Source organism: Pecten maximus, chromosome 18 (assembly GCF_902652985.1).
Source record: "Pecten maximus chromosome 18, xPecMax1.1, whole genome shotgun sequence".
Classification (NCBI taxonomy): Eukaryota; Metazoa; Mollusca; class Bivalvia; order Pectinida; family Pectinidae; genus Pecten; species Pecten maximus.
In genome coordinates this window covers 2,643,585-2,658,579 of record NC_047032.1, presented here as the reverse complement: position 1 = coordinate 2,658,579, position 14,995 = coordinate 2,643,585, and the positions used below count along the sequence as shown (strand labels likewise).

At 34.8% G+C, this 14,995-nt stretch overlaps 1 protein-coding gene across 4 annotated transcripts in view; it reads left to right on the top strand.

Annotated features, from left to right (window-relative positions):
• Window positions 1-12,269, top strand: part of LOC117316756 — a 30,174-nt gene extending 17,905 nt beyond the window's left edge. For 3 of the 4 annotated variants that reach the window (XM_033871521.1, XM_033871519.1, XM_033871518.1), the window contains 3 exons: window positions 6,001-6,045; window positions 8,110-8,130; window positions 9,977-12,269. In XM_033871521.1, coding sequence (XP_033727412.1) covers window positions 6,001-6,045; window positions 8,110-8,130; window positions 9,977-12,126 — 2,216 coding nt within the window. In that variant the 3' untranslated portion in view covers window positions 12,127-12,269. The remainder of the gene's footprint in view (window positions 1-6,000; window positions 6,046-8,109; window positions 8,131-9,976) is intronic. The other variant, XM_033871520.1, reaches the window with a different exon arrangement.
• Window positions 12,270-14,995: the final 2,726 nt, after the last annotated feature.

The following is a 14,995-nucleotide window of genomic DNA, read 5'->3' as shown; positions in this document are numbered from 1 at the left end:
AATACAACCACATACCTCATTATGACAATACGATCACATACCTCATTATGACAATACGATCACATACCTCATTATGACAATACAATTACATACCTCATTATGACAATACGATCACATACCTCATTATGACAATACAATCACATACCTCATTATGACAATACGATCACATACCTCATTATGGCAATACAATCACATACCTCATTATGACAATACGATCACATACCTCATTATGACAATACGATCACACACCTCATTATGACAATACGATCACATACCTCATTATGACAATACGATCACATACCTCATTATGACAATACGATCACATACCTCATTATGACAATACAAGCACATACCTCATTATGATATTACAATCACATACCTCATTATGACAATACAATCACATACCTCATTATGACAATACAATCACATACCTCATTATGACAATACAATTACATACCTCATTATGACAATACAGTCACATACCTCATGACAATATAATTACATACCTCATTATGACAATACAATTACATACCTCATTATGACAATACAATTACATACCTCATTATGACAATACGATCACATACCTCATTATGACAATACGATCACATACCTCATTATGACAATACGATCACATACCTCATTATGACAATACAATTACATACCTTATTATGACAATACAACCACATACTCATTATGACAATACAATCACATACCTCATTATGACAATACGATCACATACCTCATTATGACAATACGATCACATACCTCATTATGACAATACGATCACATACCTCATTATGACAATACGATCACATACCTCATTATGACAATACAACCACATACCTCATAATGACAATACAATCACATACCTCATTATGACAATATAATTACATACCTCATTATGACAATACGATCACATACCTCATTATGACAATATAATTACATACCTCATTATGACAATACGATCACATACCTCATTATGACAATACGATCACATACCTCATTATGACAATATAATTACATACCTCATTATGACAATACGATCACATACCTCATTATGACAATACAACCACATACCTCATAATGACAATACAATCACATACCTCATTATGACAATACAGTCACATACCTCATTATGACAATACGATCACATACCTTATTATGACAATACAATTACATACCTCATGACAATACAGTCACATACCTCATTATGACAATATAGTCACATACCTCATTATGACAATACAATTACATACCTCATTATGACAATACAATCACATACCTCATTATGACAATATAATCACATACCTCATTATGACAATACAATTACATACCTCACTATGACAATACAATCACATACCTCATTATGACAATACGATCACATACCTCATTATGACAATACAATTACATACCTCACTATGACAATACAATCACATACCTCATTATGACAATACGATCACATACCTCATTATGACAATACAATTACATACCTCATTATGACAATACAATTACATACCTCATTATGACAATACAATCACATACCTCATTATGACAATACAATCACATACCTCATTATGACAATACAATCACATACCTCATTATGACAATACGATCACATACCTCATTATGACAATACGATCACATACCTCATTATGACAATACGATCACATACCTCATTATGACAATACGATCACATACCTCATTATGACAATACGATCACACACCTCATTATGACAATACGATCACATACCTCATTATGACAATACAACCACATACCTCATTATGACAATACAATCACATACCTCATTATGACAATACAACCACATACCTTATTATGACAATACAATCACATACCTCATTATGACAATACAACCACATACCTCATTATGATATTACAATCACATACCTCATTATGACAATACAAGCACATACCTCATTATGATATTACAATCACATACCTCATTATGACAATATAATTACATACCTCATTATGACAATACAATTACATACCTCATTATGACAATACAATCACATACCTCATTATGACAATACGATCACATACCTCATTATGACAATACAATTACATACCTCATTATGACAATACGATCACATACCTCATTATGACAATACAATTACATACCTCATTATGACAATACGATCACATACCTCATTATGACAATACAATCACATACCTCATTATGACAATACAATTACATACCTCATTATGACAATACAACCACATACCTCATTATGACAATACGATCACATACCTCATTATGACAATACGATCACATACCTCATTATGACAATACAATTACATACCTCATTATGACAATACAATCACATACCTCATTATGACAATACGATCACATACCTCATTATGACAATACGATCACATACCTCATTATGACAATACGATCACATACCTCATTATGACAATACAAGCACATACCTCATTATGACAATATAATTACATACCTCATTATGACAATACAATTACATACCTCATTATGACAATACAGTCACATACCTCATGACAATATAATTACATACCTCATTATGACAATACAATTACATACCTCATTATGACAATACAATTACATACCTCATTATGACAATACGATCACATACCTCATTATGACAATACGATCACATACCTCATTATGACAATACGATCACATACCTCATTATGACAATACAATTACATACCTTATTATGACAATACAACCACATACTTCATTATGACAATACAATCACATACCTCATTATGACAATACGATCACATACCTCATTATGACAATACGATCACATACCTCATGATGACAATACGATCACATACCTCATTATGACAATACGATCACATACCTCATTATGACAATACAACCACATACCTCATAATGACAATACAATCACATACCTCATTATGACAATATAATTACATACCTCATTATGACAATACGATCACATACCTCATTATGACAATACAATCACATACCTCATTATGACAATACAATCACATACCTCATTATGACAATACAATCACATACCTCATTATGACAATACGATCACATACCTCATTATGACAATACGATCACATACCTCATTATGACAATACGATCACATACCTCATTATGACAATACGATCACACACCTCATTATGACAATACGATCACATACCTCATTATGACAATACAACCACATACCTCATTATGACAATACAATCACATACCTCATTATGACAATACAACCACATACCTCATTATGATATTACAATCACATACCTCATTATGACAATACAAGCACATACCTCATTATGATATTACAATCACATACCTCATTATGACAATATAATTACATACCTCATTATGACAATACAATTACATACCTCATTATGACAATACAATTACATACCTCATTATGACAATACAATTACATACCTCATTATGACAATACAACCACATACCTTATTATGACAATACAATCACATACCTCATTATGACAATACAACCACATACCTCATTATGATATTACAATCACATACCTCATTATGACAATACAAGCACATACCTCATTATGATATTACAATCACATACCTCATTATGACAATATAATTACATACCTCATTATGACAATACAATTACATACCTCATTATGACAATACAATTACATACCTCATTATGACAATACGATCACATACCTCATTATGACAATACAATCACATACCTCATTATGACAATACAATCACATACCTCATTATGACAATACAACCACATACCTCATTATGACAATACGATCACATACCTCATTATGACAATACGATCACACACCTCATGATGACAATACGATCACACACCTCATTATGACAATACAATCACATACCTCATTATGACAATACGATCACATACCTCATTATGACAATACAATCACATACCTCAATATGACATTACAATCACCACTGTGACGTCACAAAAATACTCATTCCTTATTATGACAATACAATCACCAATCAGATTAATTGGAACAGGTTTAGTTGTCATGATAACCAGATCACTGTATACATACAGGTTTCTGTATTATAGAAACGATAGAGGCTTTAACTAACAAAAGATGTCATTCGATTGCCTTGGTCACAAACGGGGTAATTGGGGATATTGAAATTAGTCATTGGCTTATAGTTCTAGTTATCTCTGTTTCCTGAGAAGGACTTGAAGGGTATTTCTCAAATTTCACATGTAAGTGTCCCCTGATTTATAGTTGTGCTCATTTATTTTGTGTGATCGTGAAAAAAGGCCAACAATTGCAAGTGGCCATCTTTATTTTGAGAATTGAAGTTTGTTATCATGATTTTTTGAAAAGTAAACTAGACATTAGTTCCCGGGGGTCCCTAGTGTTCATTCAATTTTGAAACTGATCAGGAAAACAAACGGGCAGTCATCTTGAATTTTAACAATTGAAGTTTGTTATCAATGTTTCGTAAAAAGTTCTTTTTCGATGCCATGGTGCATGGTCTGATAATGTTAGGCCTGTAGCATGCTTGTGTGATGGCCTAAAATGTTTGTTCAAATGAATGACCTTGACCTACATTCAAGGTTACAGGAGTTAAATGTGTAAGAATCTTTAAACAATGATTTCTTGATATCCAAGAGACTCCCCAGACCTAATATTGGGCCAAAGTGCCGAAATGAAGGCTTATAAAATTAACTAAAATGAATATTAGACTTTCTCAGATAATTTGATAAAGTGGTAATCAGTATTAAGGGAAAGAAGAAAATAGAGAAAACAGCAATATTTCATAGAACAAATAACGATCATTAATTGGCGGGTACCAAGCTTCTTCTGATATAAGAAAATACTTATTATTTCATATCTGTTTGTAATAGTTTGGTATCTAATGGTATCACAGCTTATTGATGTCAGGTTGTAACAGTTTGGTACCCAATTGTATCACAGCTGATTGATGTCTGGTTGTAACAGTTTGGTACCCAATTGTATCACAGCTGATTGATGTCTGGTTGTATTAGTTTAGTACCTAATGGTATCACAGCTGATTGATGTCTGGTTGTAACAGTTTGGTACCTAATGGTATCACAGCTGATTGATGTCTGGTTGTATTAGTTTGGTACCTAATGGTATCACAGCTGATTGATGTCTGGTTGTAATAGTTTGGTACCCAATGGTATCACATCTGATTGATGTCTGGTTGTAACAGTTTGGTACCCAATGGTATCACAGCTGATTGATGTCTGGTTGTAACAGTTTGGTACCCAATGGTATCACAGCTGATTGATGTCTGGTTGTAACAGTTTGGTACCCAATTGTATCACAGCTGATTGATGTCTGGTTGTATTAGTTTAGTACCTAATGGTATCACAGCTGATTGATGTCTGGTTGTAACAGTTTGGTACCTAATGGTATCACAGCTGATTGATGTCTGGTTGTAACAGTTTGGTACCCAATGGTCTCACAGCTGATTGATGTCTGGTTGTAACAGTTTGGTACACAGTGGTATACAGCTGATTGATGTCTGGTTGTAACAGTATGGTACCCAATGGTATCACAGCTGATTGATGACTGGTTGTAACAGTTTGGTACCTAATGGTATCACAGCTGATTGATGACTGGTTGTAACAGTTTGGTACCCAATGGTATCACAGCTGATTTATGTCTGGTTGTATTAGTTTGGTACCTAATGGTATCACATCTGATTGATGTCTGGTTGTAACAGTTTGGTACCCAGTGGTATCACAGCTGATTGATGACTGGTTGTAACAGTTTGGTACCTAATGGTATCACATCTGATTGATGTCTGGTTGTAACAGTTTGGTACCCAGTGGTATCACAGCTGATTGATGTCTGGTTGTAACAGTTTGGTACCTAATGGTATCACAACTGATCCATGTCTGGTTGTAACTGTTTGGTACCCAATGGTATCACAGCTGAATGATGTCTGGTTGTCTATGAGTATTTATCCGGTATATAATACCATTCATTTACTTACAGGACCACCAGCAGCAAAAAGACCGAGAACTGAAAGAGTGCTGAACGGTAGGTAGTGATGAGGATATAGCCTTATGTTATTCTGTGTTGATATCAAAGAAAATAGTGTGTGAATTATAAACAGAACGAATTAGTATCAGATTTTGTGTACGACATCTATATAGATATGTACACAAGACAGTGAGACCTGTGTCAGACTGTGTATAAGACATCTACATAGATATACACAAGACAGTGAGACCTGTGTCAGATTGTGTGTAAGACATCTATATAGGTATACACATGACAGTGAGACCTGTGTCAGACTGTGTATAAGACATCTACATAGATATACACAAGACAGTGAGACCTGTGTCAGATTGTGTGTAAGACTTCTATATAGGTATACACATGACAGTGAGACCTGTGTCAAATTGTGTATAAGAAATCTATATAGATATACACAAGACAGTGAGACCTGTGTTGGATTGTGTATAAGACATCTATATAGATATACACAAGACAGTGAGACCTGTGTCGGATTGTGTATAAGACATCTATATAGATATACACAAGACAGTGAGATCTGTTTCAGAATGTGTATAAGACATCTATATAGATATACACAAGACAGTGAGACCTGTGTCAGATTGTGTATAAGACATCTATATAGATATACACAAGACAATGAGACCTGTGTCAGACTGTGTATAAGACATCTATATAGATATACACAAGACAATGACACCTGCATCAGATTGAGTGTACGACATCTATATAGATATACACAAGACAGTGAGATCTGTTTCAGAATGTGTATAAGACATCTATATAGATATACACAAGACAGTTAGACTTCTGTCAGATTGTGTATAAGACATTTAATATAGATATATACAAGACAGTTAGACATATGTTTCCGACTGTGTATGATGTCTATATATACACACACAAAACAGCGAGACCTGTACCATATTGTGTATATATCAAAGACATCTATATAGTTATATAGTGGACTTTGTCTTAACCTGGATCTCTCCAGTCTGATCTCTGTCTAAACCAGTCAGAAAAATTCCATCTTTATCTGTAGTAGTTTAACTCTATCTAATCCAGACCCTGTCTTTTCTGTAATCCGGACATATTTCGAAGATGCTGTTCTTTCTCTACACTTAGTAAATCTACTCTGTGTAAACCTGCGTCAGCTTTGTTCTGGTCAACTGTGCATTGGTGGCGGTGTTAATACAGTGTCGATATAGATAAATTATCATTTAACCCTGCATTGTCACTGTGAAGGTAGACACGATCAGCCAAACACTTTAACTCTTTTCGCGTATAATACAGAATGCTGCCTTGTTAATCAAACCATATATAAATGTATGTAATTGTGTCTGATATGATTAAAACAATCTGTTTAAATATCCAAGCGAGACATCCTCTCGAGGGCATCACAATTGCGGAATACCTGGATGAGGTAATCGAGAATGGTGATATCTCACTCAAGTTATTAGTAACTCCACAGCCACCAATATAGAAGATTAATTTAAAATTGAGAGTATTTGAATTTTCTTATGGACACAGATTAGGAATCAGATGTCGAAATAAAAAATGAAAATGACATGAACTGGACTACAGATACACACATGTGTGACATCACTGATATATACACAAAAAAATTAAATCACTGTTATCTACCTCAATTGAATGACAGAGGATTCGAAAGACAAAGACCTTTTCAAGCAAATGCCGTAAATAAAAACTGTTAATTGTCAATGTTGTCCCAGTTGACAATATAATGATGTGTGACAAATGTTATAGCCGTGTTAAATTTAAAATCTTAAACAATATTGTACAGATACTATCGGATAAAACAACCATAAAATGTGATTTGTGTGTATAACTTAGATATATACCTGTATATAACACAATTAAATATTATAATTTTATTGTTCATGAAATGAAATAAAAGCAGACTCTCTACAATCCCCAGCTGTACAAACCGGCAAATTATAGAGTCTCAATGGAGTCTGGTTTAGACAAAGTGTGCTGTACATAAGAAAGTGAGATCTGTGTCATATTATGTAAATTATTGTTTAGTTTGATATATCTAATGGTATGAATCTTTGTATTTTACAGAAAAGTTTGCAGCTATGATAGGTGAGTTTGCAGGACTAGGTCGAACATGAAGATATTTGTTTGATAGAAGCTAAGTGAAATGCAGCAAACCGTCCATACTGACAAGAATTCATCAGGAACAGCATGAGAAGCTATTGAAAGTTAAAACATTAATGTTTGTGTGTTAAAGAGCACACAAAAAATTGATTTTGAATAATCGTTCATTTAATCATCCATCAAAGGTCAAGGCCACATGTTATCTGATACATCACATAGTCATTGTGGCTGGATGATGGAAACAGGTTGTCTTATTGTCATGGCCAGCATCTGTTGTCTGTCAACTTTTTAGTTCACCTGAGATAAAATCTGAAGTGACCTATTCTAATCGCCTTTTGTCCATCATTGTCCATCCATAAACGAACATTTTCAACTTCTGTCAGAACCTCCCAACCAACTTGAATAAAAAATTTCAGAAATTTCCATTGCCATAATCAACCAACATTGTGAATTATATGGCCTGAGGGACAGGGCAAAAAAGAAAAAGGCATCCAGTGGAGTGAAATTTCAAAAATATTCTTCTCAAGACACAATTAAGGTAGAATCAAAACTACTCTTTATGGATGGAAGGGTCTAAGATAGTTTACCAAAATTGTTTATTTCATGACCCTTCCTTGGGAGGAAGTAAATAAACAAAATAATTTATGAAAAAAATGATGGTATGCACTTATTGGCCCTGACTGATTCCCAAGGCCTTATGAGTACGGACAAAATGAGTCATATTTACTTAAATGTACTAGAACTCGGGTGTCCACTCAGGCCCATGGGCCTCTTATTCTTTAAATGACTATTTCAGACCCTAACCCCCACCCTTACCACCCCACCTCTCTACAGGTATATCAGATGGTGGACAACTCAAATAGACATTTATTTGTGGTTCATTATCTGTCCATTAAATCCTTGTTGTCGCTATTTCCTGAGGAATAGGGGACTGATCTTTTGTAAACTTTTCATGGAGATTCTTGAACATATTCATTCCAAAGACAGCCTGATTGGAAAAACCAAACAACAAACAGACAGCCATATTTGATTCTTAGATTTTGACAGTTTGAAGTTAAACACTATTTCTTGAGAAATATTGGAAGGCTACTAAAACAGTAACTTATATGTTGGTCCCATAGACCCTAGTTGTTTCCCATTTAATATTGAAACCTTTTGGGGAAACAAAATGACTGACAGCATATATTTTGACATTTAAAATTTGTTCTTGCTAAGAGAAATACCGAACTTAAAATGAGGAAAGAAGAAAAAGTAAAGAAATTATCAGTCTTACAGAGAACCAACAAGAACATTATTTGGTTGGCACAGAAATCCCTGGAGTGATGTAATAATTTCCCAAGTGTAATGGATTAAACTTGTTAAATGAAATAGGGAAAATTTACATAGTACTTATCAGGAAGGACCTATTTAATTAAACATTATATGTAATGTCTAATTGTTTCAAACTCGTAGTTAAACCTGAATATTTATCCTGAACTTTGGCTGATTTTAAAGGTTGAGGGTTTGAAAAATGATTGTAAGGAGCATTTATTGATCAATACTGACTATAGGTGAGCGATGTAGGTCCTTTGGGTCTTTTGTAATACATGCAGTTTGTGTTAAAAAGAATTTAAAGGTTTTCAAATAGAGAAACATGTAAGGTAATAATAGATTCAGTAATATGTGACAATCAATACAAATATCTACATTTGTATATATTGTAGTGTTTTTTTCGGGGGGGGGGGGGGTTAATGTAAAAAAAAATATTTTCCTGTGCTCCCAGGTACTCATGAATTAATGGCTTTGTCATGCTGATGTTTGTTCTTATAAGTTTAATCTTCTTCCCTTGCAGATACAACAAAGTCTACAATTCAGACAGAAAAAGAAAACAACCAGTTTTTTCCTACCAAAAGTCTCCAAGATGCCCGTCAAAAACTTCTGGAGAACAAGATCGTTATAATCCAGGGAAACTCGGGGGACGGGAAATCATCTACTGCGCTAGAACTTCTCCGTTTGCTGTGCTGTAATGAAGAGGAGGGGCAACATAAACGATGTCGACAACCACTACAACTACACGAGATAAAAGACTTAGATTCAGTTGCACCAAAGTCACAATTAGCTATGTATTTTGATGACATCTTTGGAAACAATGTTGTGTGTCAGGAAGATGTGAAAGAATGGGAGGAACGAGAAAAAGAAATTATTGCAAAACTTTGTGGAAATGAATCTGAGTCCAATTATCTGGTCATTACAATTCGCAGTGGAATGATTAATTCTTTAAGTGGCCTGGGAAAATTATTTACCAAAGAAAACATTGTTGACCTTAGCCAGTACAAAGAAGAAAAAGAAAAACTTGCATTGTTAAGATTGTATCAACCAAAAACTGAGTTTGTTAAATGGACAGATGATGAGGAGAAACAGATTGTGGCCTCGGCCCCAGACATTGGGTTTCCACAGTGTTGTAGATTATTTAGGGACACACCTAGTTTACAAACAGAGGGAGTCGAATTCTTTGAAAGACCTTTGCATTATTTTAAATCCTCTTTATCTAAATTAGAAGACGGGAAATTTTATGGTCTGCTGTATCTGTTTCTCAAAGGCGGCTCAGTTCTAGAACATGATTTAGACCCTTCTATTGAAAATATTGAGGAAAATGAGAAAATGAACGCAGCATTTGCTTTTGATGTAGTAAAAGTTAACCTAACACCTGAGCTTATTCACAAAATAGAGAAAAAGAAAGCTGAGTTTGTAAAGGAGTCATTAGAATGCCTTTTGGGTTGGCTGGTGAAAAAAGAATCTACACTGTGGGAAAAATGTCCCTCTTACAAATTCAACCACGACTCCATTGAGGAAACAGTGGCACTTTTGTATGGAGAGAAAACTCCCATTGGCTACATACAGAATTGTCCTGAAGAATTCCTCAGTTATGTAACTACAACAAAAAACGCCCCAAACAGAATAGTTATATCTTCTGACAATCAAACCAATGCCATGTATAAACGTATAGTGAAAGAGTTAGAATCTGTTGATCCTAAAATTTACTGGTATTTGAGGAAGTATGACTATTTAGCTACATTAGATGTATGGACAGACACCCTGTTTCTACAGGGATTTATTAGTTGGCTAAGTGGTCAGAATGATGACAAAAACTTACACCAACTGATAAAATGCCACTTGTTAAATGGAGCTTGCTCTGCTGGTTTAGAAGATCGTGTCTCGTATCTCCTTTCTGTGGGTGCCGCACCTAACAATGATACACTGTTTTGTGTAGTGAAGGGTGGGAGTGTACCACTTCTGACGCAACTAATGAAGTATGACGTCATTCCTACAGCGAGGACAGACAGGTCACTATCATCATATATATATGATGCTTACTATATCAATGTCCTACACGAGGCGTGTTTGTTTGAGAGAGAAAAGATGGTGACAATGTTGTGTGACACCTATCCACACTTGGTACATGAGACTGATAACAGTAGACAAAGCACGCTCCATCTTGTGGCACTGACAGGAAACGTTGGTCTATTTCAGACAATGGAGAGATTGATACTTAAATCATTGTGTAGAGTTGAGGATGAACAACATAAGTGTGAGACAGAAGATGGTCGTGTGGTACATAGGAGTTGTGTGTGTGGTCAGTACATGTCACAGTTAGTGGACAAGGACGGGCATACAATATTACATTGGAGTTGTATGTTGGTACACAGGGAGCTTAGTTTAGAGCTGTGTCAGTGTTACCCAGCACTAACTACAGCTGTAGATAACCGTGGGTATAATTGTCTACATTTTATAGCCAGAGAGACACCATATGTAGACATGTTCACTGATTGTGAACGTCACGTAAAACAGTACGTAGAGAAAACAGGAGGTAAGTATGACATCACGACCATACTTACTAATGACGGGAAATCTGTTTTAGACCTGGCAAAGAGGTGGACAGAGATGGAGGAGTTAGATAACAGCCCATTGTATGATCATCTTGTCGAGGTGTTTACTAAGTAAATGTGTTAAATATTCACACTTCTATACACTAACTTGTGTAACATAATGACAAAATAAACAGCAACGAACAGAACACTGTGGAAACCTTTTGTGGGATCATCTTGTCAAGTTTATTTGTAAATAAAAGTACTTAGAAATATTCATACATACCTCCTTACCTTCTGTATATTAACTTGTATAACATGGTGTGTGATTAAACAAAGACTGGAGGGTAGGGTAGGGCCCAACACAGACTGGGGGGTAGGGTAGGGCCCAACACAGACTGGAGGGAAGGGTAGGGTAGGGTAGGGCCCAACACAGACTGGAGGGTAGGGTAGGGCCCAACACAGACTGGAGGGTAGGGTAGGGCCCAACACAGACTGGAGGGTAGGTACGGCCCAACACAGACTGGAGGGTAGGTACGGCCCAACACAGACTGGAGGGTAGGGTAGGGTAGGGCCCAACACAGACTGGAGGGTAGGGTAGGGCCCAACACAGACTGGAGTGTAGGGTAGGGCCCAACACAGACTGGAGGGTAGGGTAGGGTAGGGTAGGCCCCAACACAGGCTGAAGGGTAGGGTAGGGCAAACACAGACTGGAGGGAAGGGTAGGGCCCAACACAGCCTGGAGGGTAGGGTAGGGCAAACACAGACTGGAGGGTAGGGTAGGGCCCAACACAGACTGGAGGGTAGGGTAGGGTCCAACACAGACTGTAGGGCAGGGTAGGGCCCAACACAGACTGGAGGGTATTCCAGGTCATATTATAATGTAAATATTAACTCGTATGAATAATGTTGAATATTTACTATTTAGAAATTGAAACTGTTTTAGTAACAAATATTTTTGTGACAACCACATCATCAGACTTACAAGACTGTAAATAGTTTAATAGTTCACACAACTACGGACATTATCAAATTAATCATAATCACGTCATTTTCAGGTATTTTATAAACTGCTATGTCTTGTTCTTTTATGTAGAGTTTTTTTTTTTATTTGATTTCATTTATTTATTTTTAATTGTTCTTATTATTTTATTATTATTTTTTTGGCAAATTAACATATAGATAAAATGTTGATTAAAGTTATGAGAGAGATTTCTGTTGAAATGTATTTTTCTAATCTTAAAATTGTTTCATTAACTATTTGTATTGATATTTCAAAGTAATACATAAGCAAGATTTTTTTTAACAACAAAAATTCGAATGAAATCTAAAAACTTTTATAAACTAAGAAAAGAAAAAATCCTGAAGTTTGTTTCTTATACATTCCTAGTATTTTAGTTATTTTTGTTTGTTTTGGTTTCTATATTTAACATACATTCCATGTTTAGAAAACCTGATCCAACTACAAATTGTTTTACAACATCAACATTGGTACCTTGTACTGGCTGATCTGTATTTTTGTTCTTCCATTGAAATGTTTTAGATTAATGTAAAATGAGTTTGAGTTTTAGAGATAAGTTTCTAAGAAATATCTTAGAATTATTTGGTGAGGAATTTTTATTGGCATTTCAAAGTGATACAAAATTTATTTTTGTTTGATTTTTAGAAAGAAAAAAAATGTACAAATGCGATCTCAAAATTATGTTGAGTTTAAACACATTTGATTTGAAATATTCAACAGGAAGTGAACACAAGTTGTACCAACTTAGGTATGTCCCTCTCTGTCAACAATTATACACTGGTATCATTTGTACAGTTTGCAACGTATATGATAGAATATTTATAAATAAAACAACCTTATTATGATCTGGCAGGGGAAACATTAATTATCCGTTCCAGCAGTCAGATGTTATCATTTTTCATGGGCAATAGTACATACATTGTGTAATTGTGTAAATTACATTTTGTAAGTCAGATTGCCAATGCATGCATTTTTTTATTCCATCTGGTGAAATCTCATGTAATACAATATGAAGTGTATTATTGTTGTTATAATTGCTGATACAATTGTTTTAAAATCCTGGTAATTTGTTTATTTTTGTGCTATCAATATTTAAGATATTTGTTAAAAAATAACAACCATAATTATTTTATAACATCAATATTGGTACCTGGTACTGGTTTTACTAGAAATCACTGTGATACCAGGAACAGAGCAATGAGACTGAGTTATAATATCAATATTGGTACCTGGTACGGTTTTACTAGAAATCACTGTGATACCAGGAACAGAGCAATGAGACTGAGTTATAACATCAATATTGGTACCTGGTACGGTTTTACTAGAAATCACTGTGATACCAGGAACAGAGCAATGAGACTGAGTTATAACATCAATATTGGTACCTGGTACGGTTTTACTAGAAATCACTGTGATACCAGGAACAGCGCAATGAAACTGATTTCGTATTTACAGGAGTGTGTTGATTGACAGAAAACTTTGATACATATTGATATGTAAGTCTAGTTTGTTGTATATTATGTAATAATATATGTTTGTTGCCTTTTGTTTGTATAAATAGTTTCTAGACCTGTCTGAAGAGAAAGTGATTGTATAGCATGAAGTTTTGTGTTACTATTGTTTGTATAAATAGACTAGATATAACTGAATTGAATGAAAGTGAGTGTATGTGTAGTTTCAAAATTCCTATGATCAGCTCATAACGTAATAAAAGTAACGTCGCTTTTGACTGATATAATGGCATATTACTAATGTCGTACCCCCGGCGTTTGCGTCGCCGTCCCACTTTTAAAGTTTTTGGGATAAGTTAAGTTAGTAAGCCCAAAAATGTACACCTCGCACCCTTCTAATTCGGTTTATTCGTTCATTAGAGGTCTAGGAGTTGATGTTATAGCAAAATCATGCAGAAAAAGATTGTGATTTTTTCGCATTTTCATCATTTTGTGGACTTATTTTTTTTTGGCACGGATACTCATTTTAAAGT